The following is a 23,527-nucleotide window of genomic DNA, read 5'->3' on the forward strand; positions in this document are numbered from 1 at the left end:
TTATATTTGCAGATTAACTTATAGTTAAACATTATTTATTAACATTATTAACTATGTTACTATTTATCTGTTTTATATTAGCAGATTAACTAATCAAAGTTAAACCTTATTAATTAACATTATTAACTATTTACAATTTAACTGTTTTATATTAGCAGATTAACTAATCAAAATTAAACTTTGTGTACACATTATTAACTATTTGCTATTTAACTATTTACTATGTATTTATTTTACCTTGCTAAGGTAATAATAATACTTAATTTTTATACGTACATCACTACCATCACCACCATCACCACCACCACCCCCACCACCTCCACCATCACCTCCACCACCTCCACCACCACCACCATCACCACCCCCACCACCACCACCATCACCACCACCACCATCACCACCACCACCATCACCACCACCATCACCACCATCACCACCACTACCACTACCATCGCTACCACCACCATCACCACCATCACCACCACTATCACCATCACCACCACCATCACCACCATCGCTACCACTACCTTCACCACCACCATCGCTACCACTACCATCACCACCATCACCACCACTATCACCACCACCGTCACCACCATCGCTACCACTACCATCACCACCACCATCGCTACCACCACCTTCACCACCATCACTACCACTACCATCACCACTACCACCACCACCACCAAAATCACCACCATCACTACCATCACCACCACCACTACCATCACTACCACTACACCACCACTACACCATCACTACAACTACTGCCACTACCACCACCATCATCACGACCATCACTGTGTGAGACTTGACCAGGAAAGGCAGCGGGCAGAGATGATCTCCCAAGCGAAATGCTGAGGGAGGGTGGCGTTTGTGCACAGACTGCCCTATATGACATCATAACATCAGTCTGGGCCACTGGACGGGTTCCGCAGGATTGGAAGGATGCCCTGGTGGTCCCCCTCTTTAAGAAGGGGGACCGCACAGACTGTAACAACTACAGGGGGATCTCACTCCTCAGTGTGCCGGGAAAGGTCCTGGCAAGGATTATTCAACATCGCCTTGCCAGGCACGCTGAGGAGAGGCTTGCGGAGCCCCAATGCGGTTTCAGGATAGGGCGGTCCTGCACAGATGCCATATTTTCTGTCCGTCTGCTACAGCAGAGGTGTAGGGAATTCCAACAAGACCTACATATCTGCTTTATTGACCTGGTCAAGGCCTATGATACCATCAGTAGGCCTGGGCTCTGGGTTGTTCTTCGTGCTTTTGGAGTCCCTGACCCTCTGCTCACGATCATTAAGGACCTTCATGATGGTCAGCGGGCCCGGGTAAAACTACGTGGCCGGGAGTCGGAGCCATTCCCTGTACACCTTGGGGTGCGACAGGGTTGTCCTCTGGCTCCCACATTATTTAACATCTATTTTGACCACGTAGTTTGTGAAGCCTTCAATAGCTGTACCGGAGGAATTTCTATCTGGTACAGATACAATGGGAGGCTGATCGATGCCCGGGTGCGGTCAAGGGATGGCTCCCTATTGCTCAACCACGTTATGTATGCTGATGATTTGGTAATAGCTGCTCAGTCAGAGGAGGAGTTGGAGACGCTGCTGCTGAGACTGGAGCGTGCCACTAAGAGGTGGGGCCTTACCATCAGCCCCACCAAAACTAAGCACCTGCCTGGGTATTTTGTACCATCGGACACTCCACCCCCACAACTCCCAATCGGTGATGGGGCAGTTGTGGAGAGAGTGGAGAGTTTCCCATACCTGGGCAGTGTGCTTATGACTGGCTCCAGTTTAACAGCAGAGGTCTCACTCCGAATCAGTCGAGCGGCAATATCTTTTCATCGGTTGCGTAACGCTGTGTGGAAGCTACCTGGTCTGTCGCTCCGCACTAAGCTTCAGGTCTTCTCGGCCACGGTCATTCCCTCCCTTCTCTACGCTTGCGAAACGTGGACCCCCCTAATGGAACATCTTCGCCGGTTAGAAACATTTAGACTGGCCTGCCTACGATCCATCCTGGGTTTAACCAGACTGGATTGTGTGAGGAGCTCACAAATCCTTGAAAGATCTGGGCAGGGTCCCATCGGTGAGCTCCTCCGGCAGGCAAGGCTGCGATGGCTGGGTCATGTAGCCCGCATGCCCAGCCACCGCATGCCGAAACATCTTTTGTTCGGCCGGATTGAGGGGGCTAAGCGGGCGCGGCACGGGCTAGAGAAGAGATGGAGTGATGTGGTACAGGAGGACGTGGAGCTGAGTGGACTTGCCGATGACTGGTACCAGCGGTGTCAAGATCGGCCTCTGTGGAGGAGGCTCGTGAAGGATGCTACTGGGCAGTTGGAGGCAGTCGCCCTCCAACAACAACGGAGGGCGGAGGAGCGACGCTCACAACAGCGAGCGGAGCGCCGGGTGGCTAAAGCACAGCAGGTTGGCACAGTAGGGGGCACAAGTGGTGCATCAGCCAGTCATCTCAGTTAGTCGACCCGTGGCACCTGGGTCTGCCCCGTGACCTCCTGCCAGCGGGCGTTCGACACTTCACGTGGCCTCAGGGTGCACATAGCCTGGCACAAGCGTCGTGGTGACGTCACCGCCACTTAGTGGCGAATGGCGGTTGTTGTTGTGTGACTGTGTGTGTGTGTCACTGTGTGTGTGTGACTCTCTGTGTGTCTGTGTGTGTGTGACTGTGTGTCTCTGTGTGTGTGACTGTGTGACTGTGTGTAACTGTGTGTGTGACTGTGTGTGACTGTGTGTGTCTGTGTGTGTGTGACTGTGTGTGTGTGTGACTGTGTGTGTGTGTTACTGTGTGTGTGTGTCACTGTGTGTGTGTGACTGTGTGTGTGTGTGTGACTGTGTGTGTGTGTGTCTGTGTGTCTGTGTGTGTGTGTGTGTGTCTGTGTGACTGTGTCTGTGTGTGACTGTGTGTGTGACTGTGTGTGTGTCTGTGTGTGTGACTCTCTTGTGTGTGTGTGTTGTGTGTGTCTGTGTGTGTACAGGCAGGGTGCACGCAGCTCTGGTGACTGGGCTGAGTCTGGATGGGGACTCCGTCACTGTCGAGTGGATGGAGAATGGTGAAGTGAAGGGCAAGGAAGTGAGGGACACTCACCACTCACTCACCACTCACTCACCACTCACTCACCACTCACTCACCACTCACTCACCACTCACTCACCACTCACTCACTACTCACTCACTCACCACTCACTCACCACTCACTCACCATACTCACTCACTCACCCACTCACTCACTCACTCACCCACTCACCACTCACTCACCACTCACTCACCACTCACTCACCACTCACTCACCACTCACTCACTCACCACTCACTCACCACTCACTCACCACTCACTCACCCACTCACTCACTCACCACTCACTTACTCACCACTCACTCACTCACTCACCCACCCACTCACTCACTCACCCACTCACCCACTCACTCACCACTCACTCACCACTCACTCACTCAGTCACTCACTCACCACTCACTCACCACTCACTCACCACTCACTCACTCACCACTCACCACTCACTCACTCACCACTCACTCACTCACTCACCCACTCACCACTCACTCACCACTCACTCACCACTCACTCACCACTCACTCACTCACTCACCCACTCACTCACTCACCCACTCACCACTCACTCACCACTCACTCACCACTCACTCACCCACTCACTCACTCACCACTCACTCACCACTCACTCACCACTCACTCACTCACTCACCACTCACTCACCACTCACTCACTCACTCACCACTCACTCACTACTCACCCACTCACCACTCACTCACTCACCACTCACTCACTCACTCACCACTCACTCACCACTCACTCACCACTCACTCACCACTCACCACTCACTCACTCACCACTCACTCACTCACTCACCACTCACTCACTCACCACTCACCACTCACTCACCACTCACTCACCCACTCACCACTCACTCACCACTCACTCACCACTCACTCACCACTCACTCACTCACCACTCACCCACTCATTCACCCACTCACCCACTCACTCACTCACTCACCCACTCACTCACTCACCCACTCACCACTCACTCACTCACTCACCACTCACTCACCACTCACTCACTTACTCACTCACTCACCACTCACTCACTCACTCACCCACTCACTCACTCACCCACTCACTCACCCACCCACTCACCCACTCACACACTCACTCACCCACCCACTCACCCACTCACCCACTCACTCACTCACCACTCACTCACCCACTCACCACCCACTCACTCACCCACTCACTCACCCACCCACCCACTCACCCACTCACCCACCCACTCACCACTCACTCACTCACCCACCCACCCACTCACCCACCCACCCACTCACCCACTCACTCACCACTCACTCACCCACTCACACACCCACTCACTCACTCACCCACCCACTCACCCACCCACTCACTCACTCACCCACTCACTCACTCACCCACCCACTCACTCACCCACTCACTCACTCACCCACTCACCCACTCACCCACTCACTCACTCACCCACTCACTCACCCACCCACTCACCCACTCACTCACTCACTCACCCACCCACTCACCCACTCACTCACCCACTCACTCACCACTCACTCACCCACTCACCCACCCACTCACTCACCCACTCACCCACTCACTCACTCACTCACTCGCTCACCACTCACTACTCACTCACCACTCACTCACCACTCACTCACTCACCCACTACTCACTCACCCACCACTCACCACTCACCCACCCACTCACTCACCCACCCACCCACACACTCACTCACTCACCCACTCACTCACCCACCACTCACCACTCACCCACCCACACACTCACCCACTCACTCACCCACTCACTCACTCACCCACTCACCCACCCACTCACCCACTCACTCACCCACCCACCCACTCACCCACCCACCCACTCACCCACTCACTCACCACTCACTCACCACTCACTCACCCACCCACTCACTCACTCACCCACCCACTCACTCACTCACCCACCCACTCACCCACCCACTCACTCACTCACTCACCCACTCACTCACTCACCCACCCACTCACTCACTCACTCACCCACTCACCCACTCACCCACTCACTCACTCACCCACTCACCCACCCACTCACCCACTCACTCACTCACCCACCCACTCACCCACTCACTCACCCACTCACTCACCACTCACTCACCCACTCACCCACCCACTCACTCACCCACTCACCCACTCACTCACTCACTCGCTCACCACTCACTACTCACTCACCACTCACTCACCACTCACTCACTCACCCACTACTCACTCACCCACCACTCACCACTCACCCACCCACTCACTCACCACTCACCCACCCACTCACTCACCCACCCACCCACACACTCACTCACTCACCCACACACTCACCCACTCACCCACTCACTCACTCACCACTCACTCACTCACTCACCCACCCACTCACCCACTCACTCACCCACTCACTCACTCACCCACTCACCCACTCACCCACCCACTCACCCACTCACCCACTCACCCACTCACTCACCCACCCACCCACACACTCACTCACTCACCCACACACTCACCCACTCACCCACTCACTCACTCACCACTCACTCACTCACTCACTCACCCACCCACCCACTCACCCACTCACTCACCCACTCACTCACTCACCCACTCACCCACTCACCCACCCACTCACCCACTCACCCACTCACCCACTCACTCACCCACCCACTCACCCACTCACTCACCCACTCACTCACTCACCCACTCACCCACCCACTCACTCACTCACTCACCCACTCTCCCGTCTGCCTGCAGATCGACATGGAGAGTGTTCTTCTCATCAACCCCGAGCTCGCCTTGCCGAACGACTCCCAGCACGCATGGGGAGTGGAGACACCGGGGAGAGACACAGAGACACAGCGGAGAGACACAGAGACACAGCGGAGAGACACAGAGACACAGCGGAGAGACACGGAGACACGGGGGAGAGACACAGAGACACGGGGGAGAGACACAGAGACCCCGCGGAGAGACACAGAGACACGGGGGAGAGACACAGAGACCCCGCGGAGAGACACGGAGACACGGGGGAGAGACACAGAGACACAGCGGAGAGACACAGAGACACAGCGGAGAGACACGGAGACACGGGGGAGAGACACAGGGACCCCGCGGAGAGACACGGAGACACCGCAGAGAGACACAGGGACCCCGCGGAGAGACACAGAGACACGGGGGAGAGACACGGAGACACGGCAGAGACCCGCTGGGATGGCAAGAAGGGCAACGGTGAGGAGACGGGGAGACACGGAGACACAGCGGAGAGACACAGAGACACGGGGGAGAGACACGGAGACACCGCGGAGAGACACGGGGACACCGGGGAGAGAAACAGAGACACGGGGGAGAGACACGGAGACACAGCGGAGAGACACAGAGACACGGGGGAGAGACACAGGGACCCCGCGGAGAGACACGGAGACACGGGGGAGAGACACAGAGACACAGCGGAGAGACACAGAGACACGGGGGAGAGACACAGGGACCCCGCGGAGAGACGCGGAGACACGGGGGAGAGACACAGAGACACGGGGGAGAGACACGGAGACACGGGGGAGAGACGCGGAGACACGGGGGAGAGACGCGGAGACACGGGGGAGAGACACAGAGACACGGCAGGAAGAATCTCGCCCACGTGGACGCACGGCGATCAGCGGCATGCAGCGGATCGTGACGAGGGCCGGAAGCGTGAGTGTGGAGGAGTGATTTCACGTCACGCCATCGGTGATTTCACGTCATGAGTGATTTCACGTCACGCCATCAGTGATTTCACGTCATGAGTGATTTCACGTCACGTCATTGGTGATTTCACGTCATGAGTGATTTCACGTCACGTCATTGGTGATTTCACGTCACGCCATCGGTGATTTCACGTCACGTCATGAGTGATTTCACGTCATGAGTGATTTCACGTCACGTCATTGGTGATTTCACTTCACACCATGGGTGATTTCACGTCACGCCATCGGTGATTTCACGTCACACCATCGGTGATTTCACTTCACGTCATGAGTGATTTCACGTCACGCCATCGGTGATTTCACGTCATGAGTGATTTCACGTCACGTCATCGGTGATTTCACTTCACGTCATGAGTGATTTCACGTCACGCCATCGGTGATTTCACGTCATGAGTGATTTCACGTCACGTCATCGGTGATTTCACGTCATGAGTGATTTCACGTCATGAGTGATTTCACGTCACGCCATCAGTGATTTCACATCATGAGTGATTTCACGTCACGCCATCAGTGATTTCACATCATGAGTGATTTCACGTCACGCCATCAGTGATTTCACATCATGAGTGATTTCACGTCATGCCATCAGTGATTTCACATGAGTGATTTCACGTCACGTCATGAGTGATTTCACGTCATGAGTGATTTCACGTCATGAGTGATTTCACGTCACGCCATCAGTGATTTCACATCATGAGTGATTTCACGTCACGCCATCAGTGATTTCACATCATGAGTGATTTCACGTCACGTCATGAGTGATTTCACGTCATGAGTTATTTCACGTCGTGAGTGATTTCACTTCACGCCATGGGTGATTTCACTTCACGTCATGAGTGATTTCACTTCACGCCATTGGTGATTTCACGTCACGCCATCGGTGATTTCACGTCATGAGTGATTTCACGTCACGTCATGAGTGATTTCACGTCACGCCATCGGTGATTTCACTTCACGCCATGAGTGATTTCACATCACGCGATCGGTGATTTATCCTCTTCCCCGTGTCTCTCTCTGTCCCTGTTTTAGGCTCGCCGGACGTCCATCACTCAGATAGACGGAGCGGCCAAACAGGGCAGAGGTGAGAGAGAGACACGGGGAGAGAGACACGGGGAGAGAGACACGGGGAGTGAGAGACACGGGGAGAGAGACACGGGGAGAGAGACACGGGGAGAGAGAGAGACACGGGGAGAGAGAGACACGGGGAGTGACAGAGAGACATGGGGAGAGAGACACGGGGAGTGAGAGACACGGGGAGTGGGAGAGAGACACGGGGAGAGAGAGACACGGGGAGTGGGAGACACGGGGAGAGAGAGACACGGGGAGAGAGAGAGACACGGGGAGAGAGAGACACGGGGAGAGAGAGACACGGGGAGTGGAAGACACGGGGAGAGAGAGACACGGGGAGAGAGAGAGACACGGGGAGAGAGACACGGGGAGAGAGAGACACGGGGAGTGAGAGAGAGACACGGGGAGTGAGAGACACGAGGAGAGAGAGACACGGGGAGTGGGAGACACGGGGAGAGAGAGACACGGGGAGTGGGAGACATGGGGAGAGAGAGACACGGGGAGAGAGAGACACGGGGAGTGAGAGAGAGACACGGGGAGTGAGAGACACGGGGAGAGAGAGACACGGGGAGTGGGAGACACGGGGAGAGAGAGACACGGGGAGTGAGAGAGAGAGACACGGGCAGTGGAAGACACGGGGAGAGAGAGAGAGACACGGGGAGAGGGAGAGAGACACGGGGAGTGGGAGAGACACGGGGAGTGAGAGACACGGGGAGAGAGAGACATGGGGAGTGGGAGAGAGACACGGGGAGAGAGAAACGGGGAGATAGACACGGGGAGAGAGACACGGGGAGTGAGAGAGAGACACGGGGAGAGAGACACGAGGAGTGAGACACGGGGAGTGGGAGACACGGGGAGAGAGACACGGGGAGTGAGACACGGGGAGTGGGAGACACGGGGAGAGTGAGACACGGGGAGAGAAAGAGACACGGGGACTGAGAGAGAGACACGGGGAGTGAGAGATACGGGGAGTGAGAGAGAGACACGGGGAGAGAGAGAGACACACGGGGAGAGAGAGAGACACGGGGAGTGGGAGAGAGACACGGGGAGTGGGAGAGAGACACGGGGAGTGGAAGAGAGACACGCGGAGTGGGAGAGAGACACGGGGAGTGAGAGAGAGACACGGGGAGAGAGACACGGCGAGTGAGAGACACGGGGAGTGTGAGAGAGACACGGGGAGAGAGACATGGGGAGAGAGACACGGGGAGTGAGAGAGACACGGGAGTGAGAGAGACACGGCAGTGAGAGACACGGGGAGAGAGACACGGGGAAAGAGACACGGGGAGAGAGAGACACGGGGATAGAGACACGGGGAGAGAGAGAGACACGGGGAGTGTGAGAGAGACACGGGGAGAGAGAGAGACACGGGGAGAGAGACACGGGGAGAGAGACACGGGGAGAGAGACACGGGGAGAGAGACACGGGGAGAGAGACACGGGGAGAGAGACACGGGGAGTGAGAGAGAGACACGGGGAGAGAGACACGGGGAGAGAGACACGGGGAGAGAGAGACACGGGGAGTGGGAGACACGGGGGGAGAGAGACACGGGGGGAGAGAGACACGGGGAGTGAGAGAGACGGGGAGAGAGACACTGGGAGTGAGAGACACGGGGAGAGCGAGAGACACGGGGAGAGAGAGACACGGGGAGAGAGAGACACGGGGAGTGAGAGACACGGGGAGAGAGAGACACGGGGAGAGAGAGAGACACGGGGAGAGAGACACGGGGAGTGGGAGAGAGACACGGGGAGTGAGAGACACGGGGAGAGAGAGAGACACGGGGAGAGAGACACGGGGAGTGGGAGAGAGACACGGGGAGAGAGAGACACGGGGAGTGAGAGAAAGACACGGGGAGTGAGAGACACGGGGAGAGAGACACGGGGAGAGAGACACACGGGGAGAGAGACACGGGGAGAGAGAGACACGGGGAGAGAGACACGGGGAGAGAGACACGGGGAGTGACAGAGAGACAAGGGGAGAGCGAGACACGGGGAGAGAGAGACACGGGGAGTGAGAGAGAGACACGGGGAGTGAGAGACACGGGGAGAGAGAGACACGGGGAGTGAGAGAGAGACACGGGGAGAGAGACACGGGGAGTGAGAGAAAGACACGGGGAGAGGGAGACGCGGGGAGAGAGACACGGGGAGTGAGAGAGACACGGGGAGAGAGACACGGGGAGTGGGAGAGAGACACGGGGAGTGAGAGACACGGGGAGAGAGAGAGACACGGGGAGAGAGACACGGGGAGTGGGAGAGAGACACGGGGAGAGAGAGACACGGGGAGTGAGAGAAAGACACGGGGAGTGAGAGACACGGGGAGAGAGACACGGGGAGAGAGACACACGGGGAGAGAGACACGGGGAGAGAGAGACACGGGGAGAGAGACACGGGGAGAGAGACACGGGGAGTGACAGAGAGACAAGGGGAGAGCGAGACACGGGGAGAGAGAGACACGGGGAGTGAGAGAGAGACACGGGGAGTGAGAGACACGGGGAGAGAGAGACACGGGGAGTGAGAGAGAGACACGGGGAGAGAGACACGGGGAGTGAGAGAAAGACACGGGGAGAGGGAGACGCGGGGAGAGAGACACGGGGAGTGAGAGAGACACGGGGAGTGAGAGAGAGACACGGGGAGAGAGAGAGACACGGGGAGTGAGAGAGAGACACGGGGAGAGAGAGAGACACGGGGAGAGAGAGAGAGACACGGGGAGAGAGACACGGGGAGAGAGAGAGAGAGACACGGGGAGCAGGAGAGAGACACGGGGAGTGAGAGACACGGGGAGAGAGACACGGGGAGAGAGACACGGGGAGAGAGACACGGGGAGAGACAGAGAGACTCTCTGTCTCTGTGTCTCTTTCTGTCTCTCCACCCCTGTGTCTCTCTCTCTTTGTCTCTTTCTGTGTCTCTCTGTGTGTCTCTCTGTGTCTGACTGTGTCTTTGTGTGTCTCTGTGTGTCTCTGTGTCTCTGTGTGTCTCTGTCTCCGTTTGTCTCTCTGTGTCTCTCTGTGTGTCTCTCTGTGTGTCTCTGTGTGTGTATCTGTGTTTGTCTCTGTGTGTGTCTCTGTCTGTGTCTCTGTGTGTGTCTCTGTGTACCTCTGTGTCTCTGTGTGTCTCTGTGTCTCTGTGTGTGTCTCTGTGTGTGTCTCTGTGTGTCTCTGTGTCTCTGTGTGTCTCTGTGTCTCTGTGTGTGTCTCTGTGTCTCTGTGTGTGTCTCTGTGTGTCTCTGTGTCTCTCTGTGTGTCTCTGTGTGTGTCTCTGTGTGTGTCTCTGTGTCTCTGTGTGTCTCTGTGTGTGTCTCTGTGTGTCTCTGTGTGTCTCTGTCTCTGTTTGTCTCTGTGTGTCTCTGTGTGTCTCTGTCTCTGTTTGTCTCTCTGTGTCTCTCTGTGTCTGTCCATGTCCCAGCCCAGTCTATGAAGCTGCGTCCGTCTCTGGGAGGAATCCGTAGACCGTCGCCATCACCAGAACCTCCAGCCAGAGATGAGGCATCAGCCCTCAGTGAGAACTCACCACACTGTACACCACACTGCACACCACACTGTACACTACCACACTGCGCACTACACTGTACACCACACTATACACCACACTGTACACTACTACACTATACACTACTACGCTATACACTACTACACTACACTATACACTACTACACTATACACTACTACACTATACACTACTACACTATACACTACTACACTACACTATACACTACTACACTATACACTACTACACTATACACTACTACACTATACACTACTACACTATACACTACTACACTATACACTACTACACTATACACTACTACACTACTACACTATACACTACTACACTATACACTACACTATACACTACTACACTATACACTACTACACTATACACTACTACACTATACACTACTATACTATACACTACTACACTATACACTAGTACACTATACACTACTACACTATACACTACACTATACACTACTACACTATACACTACACTATACACTACACTACACTATACACTACTACACTATACACTACTACACTATACACTACTACACTATACACTACTACACTATACACTACTACACTATACACTACTACACTATACACTACTACACTATACACTACACTATACACTACACTACACTATACACTACTACACTATACACTACTACACTATACACTACTACACTATACACTACTACACTATACACTACTACACTATACACTACTACACTATACGCTACTACACTGTGCACTACTACACTATGCACTACTACACTATACACTACTACACTATACACTACTACACTATACACTACTACACTATACACTACTACACTATACACTACTACACTATACACTACTACACTATACACTATTACACTATACACTACTACACTATACACTAATACACTATACACTACTACATTATACACTACTACACTACACTATACACTACTACACTATACACTACTACACTATACACTACTACACTATACACTACTACACTATACACTACTACACTATACACTACTACACTATACACTACTACACTATACACTACTACACTATACACTACTACATTATACACTACACTATACACTACTACACTATACACTACTACACTATACACTACTACACTATACACTACTACACTATACACTATTACACTATACACTACACTACTACACTGTACACTACTACACTATACACTACTACACTATACACTACTACACTATACACTACTACACTATACACTACTACACTATACACTACTACACTATACACTACTACACTTTACACTACTACACTACACACTACTACACTATACACTACACACTACTACACTATACACTCCTACACTACACACTACTACACTATATACTACTACACTATACACTACTACACTATACACTACTACACTACACTACTACACTACACTATACACTACTACACTATACACTACTACACTATACACTACTACACTACACTATACACCACTACACTATACACTACTACACTATACACTCTCCCCGTGTCTCTCTCCCCGTGTCTGTCTCCCCGTGTCTCTCCCCGTGTCTCTCTCTCCCCATGTCTCTCTCCCCCCGTGTCTCCCCCGTGTCTCTCCCCGTGTCTCTCCCCGTGTCTCTCCCCGTGTCTCTCTCTCCCCGTGTCTCTCTCCCCCCGTGTCTCCCCCGTGTCTCTCCCCGTGTCTCTGTCTCCCCATGTCTGTCTCCCCGTGTCTCTCCCCGTGTCTCTCCCCGTGTCTCTCCCCGTGTCTCCCCGTGTCTCCCCGTGTCTCTCCCCGTGTCTCTCCCCGTGTCTCTCCCCGTGTCTCTGTCCGTGTCTCTGTCCGTGTCTCTCCCCGTGTCTCTCCCCGTGGCTCCCCATGTCTCTCTCTCCCCGTGTCTCCCCCCATGTCTCTCTCTCCCCGTGTCTCCCCCCGTGTCTCTCTCTCCCCGTGTCTCCCCATGTCTCTCCGTGTCTCCCCCCGTGTCTCTCTCTCCCCGTGTCTCCCCGTGTCTCCCCGTGTCTCTCTTCCCGTGTCTCCCCGTGTCTCCCCGTGTCTCTATCTCCCCGTGTCTCTCCCCGTGTCTCTCTCTCCCCGTGTCTCTCTCTCCCCGTGTCTCCCCGTGTCTCTCCCCGTGTCTCTCCCCGTGTCTCCCCCCGTGTCTCTCCCCGTGTCTCCCTGTGTCTCTCCCCGTGTCTCCCCCCGTGTCTCTCTCTCCCCGTGTCTCCCCGTGTCTCCCCGTGTCTCTCCCCGTGTCTCCCCGTGTCTCCCCGTGTCTCCCCGTGTCTCCCCGTGTCTCTCTCCCCGTGTCTCTCTCTCCCCATGTCTCCCCGTGTCTCCCCGTGTCTCTCCGTGTCTCTCTCCCCGTGTCTCCCCCCGTGTCTCTCTCTCCCCATGTCTCCCCGTGTCTCCCCCGTGTCTCTCCGTGTCTCTCTCCCCGTGTCTCTCCCCGTGTCTCTCTCTCCCCGTGTCTCTCTCTCCGTGTCTCCCTGTGTCTCTCTCTCCCCGTGTCTCCCCCCGTGTCTCTCTCTCCCCGTGTCTCCCCCCGTGTCTCTCTCTCCCCGTGTCTCCCCCCGTGTCTCCCCGTGTCTCTGTCCCCGTGTCTCTGTCCCCGTGTCTCTCTCTCCCCGTGTCTCTCCCCGTGTCTCCCCGTGTCCCCCCGTGTCCCCCCGTGTCTCCCCGTGTCTCCCCGTGTCTCTGTCTCCGTGTCTCTCTCTCCCCGTGTCTCCCCGTGTCTCCCCGTGTCTCTCTCTCCCCGTGTCTCCCCGTGTCTCCCCGTGTCTCTCTCTCCCCGTGTCCCCCCGTGTCTCCCCATGTCTCCCCGTGTCTCTGTCTCCGTGTCTCTCTCTCCCCGTGTCTCCCCGTGTCTCCCCGTGTCTCTCTCCCCGTGTCTCTCTCCCCCCGTGTCTCTCCCCGTGTCTCTCCCCGTGTCTCTCTCCCCCCGTGTCTCCCCCTAGGCCGCAAGAAGTCAAGCTGTGTCCGTGAGGTGGAGCGCCTGCAGAGGAATCGTGAACAACGCAGAGCCCAGCAGCAGGAGCTGAGAGAGCGGAGAGCCCAGGGGAGACACGGGGGGAGACAGAGACACGGGGGGAGACAGAGACACGGGGGGAGACAGAGACACGGGGGGAGACAGAGACACGGGGAGAGAGAGACACGGGGAGACACGGGGAGAGAGACACGGGGGAGACATGTGAACCTGTGTCTGTGTGTGTGTCTGTGTGTGTGTCTGTGTGTGTGTGTCTGTGTGTGTATGTGTCTGTGTGTGTGTGTCTGTGTGTGTGTGTGTGTCTGTGTGTGTGTCTGTGTGTGTGTGACTGTGTGTGTGTGTGACTGTGTGTGTGTGTGACTGTGTGTGTGTGTGTGACTTTGTGTGTGTGTGACTGTGTGTGTGTGTGACTGTGTGTGTGTGTGACTGTGTGTGTGTGTGACTGTGTGTGTGTGACTGTGTGTGTGTGACTGTGTGTGTGTGTGACTGTGTGTGTGTAACTGTGTGTGTGTCTGTGTGTGTGTCTGTGTGTGTGTGACTGTGTGTGTGTGACTGTGTGTGACTGTGTGTGTGACTGTGTGTGTGTGACTGTGTGTGACTGTGTGTGACTGTGTGTGTGTGTGTGTCTGTGTGTGACTGTGTGTGTGTGTCTGTGTGTGACTGTGTGACTGTGTGTGACTGTGTGTGTGCATCTGTGTGTGTGCGTCTGTGTGTGTGACTGTGTGTGTGTGTGACTGCGTGTGTGTGTGACTGTGTCTGTGTGTGTGTGTGACTGTGTCTGTGTGTGTGTGTGACTGTGTCTGTGTGTGACTGTGTGTGTGTGTGACTGTGTGTGTGTGACTGTGTGTGTGTGTGACTGTGTGTGTGTGATTACCACGAAACCACGAATTAAACTGAAATATGTAACTAATAAGCTTGTGCCGGAGGCCCCGGGGGGCCAGGCGTCTATGACGTCTCCTGGCCAAACCCCAATTGGCGGAGCCAGGAGATTGAATACCTACCCTCGGGGCTACTCCAGAAACAACGAAAAGCCACTACGGGTGGCCACGTGGAATGTTCGAACGCTCACTGCAGAGGAGAGGCTGCCACTCCTCTGTCGGGAGCTGGACCGGTACCGCCTGGATCTATGCGGCATTCAGGAGGTCCGGTGGACCGGCTCTGGCTCCTGCCACCATGAGGGGTGGACGGTCCTCTACTCGGAGCAGCAGACTGCCAAACAACAGGGTGTGGGTCTTCTTTTGAACAAAAGAATGAAGGGGGCGTGGGAGCGTGGCGGTGAGGTGTGGGAAGCTGTAAGCCCCAGGCTACTTTGGGCTCGCCTTCCCATCAACCGGAGGCGAGGAATGGTGGTCGTGGTTACTTATGCCCCCACCGAAGATGAACATCCGTGGAGGGATGCAGGCAAAGCCGATGAGTCAGATGCCTTCTATGACCTCCTGTCACAGGTGCTGGCTAAAGTGGCCCCTCGGGATAGAGTCATCATGTTGGGTGACTTCAATGCCCGAGTTGGTCATGATACTGGCACCTGGTCTGGAGTGATTGGAGGGCATGGGCCAGATCAGCTCAATAACAACGGTAGGAGGCTGCTAGATTTTTGTGTAGCCCATGGGCTTGTAATTACCAACACGCTGTTCCGGCATCGGCGCATCCACACAACATCATGGATGCATGCCGGGTCCAAGCAAGAACATCTGCTGGACTACATAGTGACAGACCAGCGAATGCGAGCCCATGTCCTTGACACCAGGACCTACCGTGGAGCTGATCTGCCCTCTGACCATCGACTAGTCATCTGTAAGATGTGCCTGCCATTCTTCCACTCCGGTGGTGGGTGTACACCCAGGACCCCATTCCAACATAAAGTGGCATGGTCTCAGTTATCTGATGAAAGTTGCAAGCGAGAATTTCATCATCGCTTGCGGCTGGGATTGGCATCGTCCCCGACTCCTCCTGATGTCGAGGATAAATGGGCGAGGTTTAGGACTGTGACTCATGCAGCTGCAATGGCTGCTTTGGGTACGCGGTCCAGACCTCCCCAAAGACCCTGGCTGACAGAGGAGGTGTTCAGGATGGTTGAGAAAAAGCGACAGGCCCACTGTCATCGGCTACAGAATCCCACGTCAGAGAATGAGGAGGCTTACCGCAGCCTTCGCTCGGAGGTTCGGAAAGCCGTGAGGCGCTGCAAGGATGGGTGGTGGTCGCGGGTTGCTGAGGAGATGGAGTCTGCCTCAGTGGCCCGTGATCACAAATCTCTATTTAACTCCATCAAAAAAGTAACCTGCAGCGCCACACCTATTACCATCATTAGGGGAAAAAACGGTGATCCAATCTCCGACCCCCAGGAACAGGTTCGCAGATTTGCTGAGCATTTCTGTGAGGTCCTGGGGGAGGGAAAATCCCTCAGCCAGGAAAACATCGTGGCACAAAGTGAGGATGACCCTGCTGAGGCTGCGGTGCCTCAAATATTGGAAGAAGTCACCCCCTGTGAGTGGCTGGCTGAGGTGCCATCTGCTGAGGAAGTATTGAAGGCGATCCGGAGTCTGAGACCAGGAAAGGCAGCAGGCAGAGATGATCTCCCAAGCGAAATGCTGAGGGAGGGTGGCGTTTGTGCACAGACTGCCCTATATGACATCATAACAAAAGTCTGGACCACTGGACGGGTTCCGCAGGATTGGAAGGATGCCCTGGTGGTCCCCCTTTTTAAGAAGGGGGACCGCACAGACTGTAACAACTACAGGGGCATCTCACTCCTCAGTGTGCCGGGAAAGGTCCTGGCAAGGATTATTCAGCATCGCCTTGCCAGGCACGCTGAGGAGAGGCTTGCGGAGCCCCAATGCGGTTTCAGGAAAGGGCGGTCCTGCACAGATGCCATATTTTCTGTCCGTCTGCTACAGCAGAGGTGTAGGGAATTCCAACAAGACCTACATATCTGCTTTATTGACCTGGTCAAGGCCTATGATACCATCAGTAGGCCTGGGCTCTGGGTCGTTCTTCGTGCTTTTGGAGTACCTGACCCTCTGCTCACGATCATTAAGGACCTTCATGATGGTGAGCGGGCCCGGGTAAAACTACGTGGCCGGGAGTCAGAGCCATTCCCTGTACACCTTGGGGTGCGACAGGGATGTCCTCTGGCTCCCACATTATTTAACATCTATTTTGACCACGTAGTTTGTGAAGCCTTCAATAGCTGTACCGGGGGAATCTCCATATGGTACAGATATAATGGGAGGCTAATCGATGCCCGGGTGCGGTCAAGGGATGGCTCCCTATTGCTCAACCACGTTATGTATGCTGATGATTTGGTAATAGCTGCTCAGTCAGAGGAGGAGTTGGAGACGCTGCTGCTGAGACTGGAGCGTGCCACTAAGAGGTGGGCCCTTACCATCAGCCCCACCAAAACTAAGCACCTGCCTGGGTATTTTGTACCATCGGACACTCCACCCCCACAACTCCCAATCGGTGATGGGGCAGTTGTGGAGAGAGTGGAGAGTTTCCCATACCTGAGCAGTGTGCTTATGACTGGCTCCAGTTTAACAGCAGAGGTCTCACTCCGAATCAGTCGAGCGGCAATATCTTTTCATCGGTTGCGTAACGCTGTGTGGAAGCTCCCTGGTCTGTCGCTCCGCACTAAGCTTCAGGTCTTCTCGGCCACGGTCATTCCCTCCCTTCTCTACGCTTGCGAAACGTGAACCCCCCTAATGGAACATCTTCGCCGGTTAGAAACATTTAGGCTGGCCTGCCTACGATCCATCCTGGGTTTAACCAGACTGGATTGTGTGAGGAGCTCACAAATCCTTGAAAGATCTGGGCAGGGTCCCATCGGTGAGCTCCTCCGGCAGGCAAGGCTGCGATGGCTGGGTCATGTAGCCCGCATGCCCAGCCACCGCATGCCGAAACAGCTTTTGTTTGGCCGGATTGAGGGGGCTAAGCGGGCGCGGCACGGGCTAGAGAAGAGATGGAGTGATATGGTACAGGAGGACGTGGAGCTGAGTGGACTTGCCGATGACTGGTACCAGCGGTGTCAAGATTGGCCTCTGTGGAGGAGGCTCGTGAAGGATGCTACTGGGCAGTTGGAGGCAGTCGCCCTCCAACAACAACGGAGGGCGGAGGAGCGACGCTCAGAACAACGAGCGGAGCGCCGGGTGGCTAAAGCACAGCAGGTTGGCACAGTAGGGGGCACAGGTGGTGCATCAGCCAGTCATCTCAGTCAGTCGACCCGTGGCACCTGGGTCTGCCCCGTGACCTCCTGCCAGCGGGCGTTCGACACTTCACGTGGCCTCAGGGTGCACATAGCCTGGCACAAGCGTCGTGGTGACGTCACCGCCACTTAGTGGCGAATGGCGGTTGTTGTTGTTGTTGTTGTTGTGTGTGTGTGACTGTGTGTGTGTGACTGTGTGTGTGTGTGTGTGCCGGACGGGCAACTCTGTCGTGGACAGCGCTGTGGGGGGAGATCCAATTTTGATTGGCTCCCCCCCTCATGGCATATGTGTCCACCACAGGGGCTAAACGGGGGCTCTGGACGGGTGCGAGGGGCTGGTAACCCCTCCACCTTCAATTAATTACCACGAAACTACGAATTAAACTGAAATATGTAACAACTAAGCTTGTGCCGGAGGCCCCGGGGGGCCAGGCGTCTATGACGTCTCCTGGCCAAACCCCAATTGGCGGAGCCAGGAGATTGAATACCTACCCTCGGGGCTACTCCAGAAACAACGAAAAGCCACTACGGTTGGCCACGTGGAATGTTCGAACGCTCACTGCAGAGGAGAGGCTGCCACTCCTCTGTAGGGAGCTGGACCGGTACCGCCTGGATCTATGCGGCATTCAGGAGGTCCGGTGGACCGGCTCTGGCTCCTGCCACCATGAGGGGTGGACAGTCCTCTACTCGGGGCAGCAGACTGCCAAACAACAGGGTGTGGGTCTTCTTTTGAACAAAAGAATGAAGGGGGCGTGGGAGCGTGGCGGTGAGGTGTGGGAAGCTGTAAGCCCCAGGCTACTTTGGGCTCGCCTTCCCATCAACCGGAGGCGAGGAATGGTGGTCGTGGTTACTTATGCCCCCACCGAAGATGAACATCCGTGGAGGGATGCAGGCAAAGCCGATGAGTCAGATGCCTTCTATGACCTCCTGTCACAGGTGCTGGCTAAAGTGGCCCCTCAGGATAGAGTCATCATGTTGGGTGACTTCAATGCCCGAGTTGGTCATGATACCGGCACCTGGTCTGGAGTGATTAGAGGGCATGGGCCAGATCAGCTCAATAACAACGGTAGGAGGCTGCTAGATTTTTGTGCAGCCCATGGGCTTGTAATTACCAACACGCTGTTCCGGCATCGGCGCATCCACACAACATCATGGATGCATGCCGGGTCCAAGCAAGAACATCTGCTGGACTACATAGTGACGGACCAGCGAATGCGAGCCCATGTCCTTGACACCAGGACCTACCGTGGAGCTGATCTACCCTCTGACCATCGACTAGTCATCTGTAAGATGCGCCTGCCATTCTTCCACTCCGGTGGTGGGTGTACACCCAGGACCCCATTCCAACCTAAAGTGGCCTGGTCTCAGTTATCTGATGAAAGTTGCAAGCGAGAATTTCATCATCGCTTGCGGCTGGGATTGGCATCGTCCCCGACTCCTCCTGATGTCGAGGGTAAATGGGCGAGGTTTAGGACTGCGACTCATGCAGCTGCAATGGCTGCTTTGGGTACGCGGTCCAGACCTCCCCAGACACACTGGATGACAGAGGAGTTGTTCACGATGGTTGAGAAAAAGCGACAGGCCCACTGTCATCGGCTACAGAATCCCACGTCAGAGAATGAGGAGGCTTACCGCAGCCTTCGCTCGGAGGTTCGGAGAGCCGTGAGGCGCTGCAAGGATGGGTGGTGGTCGCGGGTTGCTGAGGAGATGGAGTCTGCCTCAGTGGCCCGTGATCACAAATCTCTATTTAACTCCATCAAAAAAGTAACCTGCAGCGCCACACCTATTACCATCATTAGGGGAAAAAACGGTGATCCAATTTCCGACCCCCAGGAACAGGTTCGCAGATTTGCTGAGCATTTCTGTGAGGTCCTGGGGGAGGGAAAATCCCTCAACCAGGAAAACATCGTGGCACAAAGTGAGGATGACCCTGCTGAGGCTGCGGTGCCTCAAATATTGGATGAAGTCACCCCCTGTGAGTGGCTGGCTGAGGTGCCATCTGCTGAGGAAGTATTGAAGGCGATCCGGAGTCTGAGACCAGGAAAGGCAGCGGGCAGAGATGATCTCCCAAGCGAAATGCTGAGGGAGGGTGGCGTTTGTGCACAGACTGCCCTATATGACATCATAACAACAGTCTGGACCACTGGACGGGTTCCGCAGGATTGGAAGGATGCCCTGGTGGTCCCCCTTTTTAAGAAGGGGGACCGCACAGACTGTAACAACTACAGGGGCATCTCACTCCTCAGTGTGCCGGGAAAGGTCCTGGCAAGGATTATTCAGCATCGCCTTGCCAGGCACGCTGAGGAGAGGCTTGCGGAGCCCCAATGCGGTTTCAGGAAAGGGCGGTCCTGCACAGATGCCATATTTTTCTGTCCGTCTGCTACAGCAGAGGTGTAGGGAATTCCAACAAGACCTACATCTCTGCTTTATTGACCTGGTCAAGGCCTATGATACCATCAGTAGGCCTGGGCTCTGGGTCGTTCTTCGTGCTTTTGGAGTACCTGACCCTCTGCTCACGATCATTAAGGACCTTCATGATGGTGAGCGGGCCCGGGTAAAACTACGTGGCCGGGAGTCAGAACCATTCCCTGTACACCTTGGGGTGCGACAGGGATGTCCTCTGGCTCCCACATTATTTAACATCTATTTTGACCACGTAGTTCGTGAAGCCTTCAATAGCTGTACCGGGGGAATCTCCATATGGTACAGATATAATGGGAGGCTAATCGATGCCCGGGTGCGGTCAAGGGATGGCTCCCTATTGCTCAACCACGTTATGTATGCTGATGACTTGGTAATAGCTGCTCAGTCAGAGGAGGAGTTGGAGACGCTGCTGCTGAGACTGGAGCGTGCCACTAAGAGGTGGGGCCTTACCATCAGCCCCACCAAAACTAAGCACCTGCCTGGGTATTTTGTACCATCGGACACTCAACCCCCACAACTCTCAATCGGTGATGGGGCAGTTGTGGAGAGAGTGGAGAGTTTCCCATACCTGGGCAGTGTGCTTATGACTGGCTCCAGTTTAACAGCAGAGGTCTCACTCCGAATCAGTCGAGCGGCAATATCTTTTCATCGGTTGCGTAACGCTGTGTGGAAGCTACCTGGTCTGTCGCTCCGCACTAAGCTTCAGGTCTTCTCGGCCACGGTCATTCCCTCCCTTCTCTGCGCTTGCGAAGCGTGGACCCCCCTAATGGAACATCTTCGCCGGTTGGAAACATTTAGGCTGGCCTGCCTACGATCCATCCTGGGTTTAACCAGACTGGATTGTGTGAGGAGCTCACAAATCCTTGAAAGATCTGGGCAGGGTCCCATCGGTGAGCTCCTCCGGCAGGCAAGGCTGCGATGGCTGGGTCATGTAGCCCGCATGCCCAGCCACCGCATGCCGAAACAGCTTTTGTTTGGCCGGATTGAGGGGGCTAAGCGGGCGCGGCACGGGCTAGAGAAGAGATGGAGTGATGTGGTACAGGAGGACGTGGAGCTGAGTGGACTTGCCGATGACTGGTACCAGCGGTGTCAAGATCGGCCTCTGTGGAGGAGGCTCGTGAAGGATGCTACTGGGCAGTTGGAGGCAGTCGCCCTCCAACAACAACGGAGGGCGGAGGAGCGACGCTCACAACAGCGAGCGGAGCGCCGGGTGGCTAAAGCACAGCAGGTTGGCACAGTAGGGGGCACAGGTGGTGCATCAGCCAGTCATCTCAGTCAGTCGACCCGTGGCACCTGGGTCTGCCCCGTGACCTCCTGCCAGCGGGCGTTCGACACTTCACGTGGCCTCAGGGTGCACATAGCCTGGCACAAGCGTCGTGGTGACGTCACCGCCACTTAGTGGCGAATGGCGGTTGTTGTTGTTGTTGTGACTGTGTGTGTGTGACTGTGTGTCTGTGTGTGTGTGACTGTGTGTGTGTGACTGTGTGTGTGTGACTGTGTGTGTGTGACTGTGTGTGTGTGTGTCTGTGTGTGTCTGTGTGTGACTGTGTGTGTGTGACTGTGTGTGTGTGACTGTGTGTGTGTGACTGTGTGTGTGTGACTGTGTGTGTGTGTGTCTGTGTGTGTGACTGTGTGTGTGTGACTGTGTGTGTGTGTGACTGTGTGTGTGTGTGACTGTGTGTGTGTGACTGTGTGTGTGTGACTGTGTGTGTGTGACTGTGTGTGTGTGTGACTGTGTGTGTGACTGTGTGTGACTGTGTGTGTCTGTGTGTGTCTGTGTGTGTGTGACTGTGTGTGTGTGTGTGACTGTGTGTGTGTGTGACTGTGTGTGTGTGTGTGACTGTGTGTGTGTGTGTGACTGTGTGTGTGTGTGACTGTGTGTGTGTGTGTGACTGTGTGTGTCTGTGTGTGTGTGACTGTGTGTGTGTGTGTGACTGTGTGTGTGTGACTGTGTGTGTGTGTAACTGTGTGTGTGTGACTGTGTGTGTGTGTGTGACTGTGTGTGTGTGTGTGACTGTGTGTGTGTGACTGTGTGTGTGTGACTGTGTGTGTGTGACTGTGTGTGTGTGACTGTGTGTGTGTCTGTGTGTGTGTGACTGTGTGTGTGTGACTGTTTGTGTGTGACTGTGTGTGACTGTGTGTGTGTGTGACTGTGTGTGTGTGTGACTGTGTGTGTGTGTCTGTGTGTGACTGTGTGTGTGTGTGACTGTGTGTGTGTGTGTCACTGTGTGTGTGTGTGACTGTGTGTGTGTGTGACTGTGTGTATGTGTGACTGTGTGTGTGTGTGACTGTGTGTGTGTGTGACTGTGTGTGTGTGACTGTGTGTGTGTGTGACTGTGTGTGTAACTGTGTGTGTGACTGTGTGTGTGTGTCACTGTGTGTGTGTGTGACTGTGTGTGTGTGTGACTGTGTGTGTGTGTCACTGTGTGTGTGTGTGACTGTGTGTGTGTGTCACTGTGTGTGTGTGTGACTGTGTGTGTGTGTGACTGTGTGTGTGTGTGACTGTGTGTGTGTGTGACTGTG

The 23,527-nt window shown here is 54.9% G+C and overlaps 1 protein-coding gene across 1 annotated transcript in view; it reads left to right on the forward strand.

Moving 5' to 3' along the window:
* The first annotated feature begins 2,638 nt into the window (after positions 1–2,638).
* The window catches only part of LOC142923965 (uncharacterized), a 40,327-nt gene continuing 19,438 nt past the window's right edge, over positions 2,639–23,527 (forward strand). Inside the window, exons 1-5 of the mRNA XM_076064997.1 lie at positions 2,639–3,090; positions 5,843–6,775; positions 7,858–7,909; positions 11,295–11,387; positions 14,354–14,451. Of these exons, the coding sequence (XP_075921112.1) occupies positions 3,061–3,090; positions 5,843–6,775; positions 7,858–7,909; positions 11,295–11,387; positions 14,354–14,451 (1,206 nt within the window). The 5' untranslated portion in view covers positions 2,639–3,060. The remainder of the gene's footprint in view (positions 3,091–5,842; positions 6,776–7,857; positions 7,910–11,294; positions 11,388–14,353; positions 14,452–23,527) is intronic.

The sequence above is a fragment of the Petromyzon marinus genome, unplaced genomic scaffold, assembly GCF_048934315.1.
Source record: "Petromyzon marinus isolate PM22_M1 ecotype Great Lakes invasive population unplaced genomic scaffold, UKy_Petmar_22M1.pri1.0 PM_Scaffold_97, whole genome shotgun sequence".
Lineage (NCBI taxonomy): Eukaryota > Metazoa > Chordata > Hyperoartia > Petromyzontiformes > Petromyzontidae > Petromyzon > Petromyzon marinus.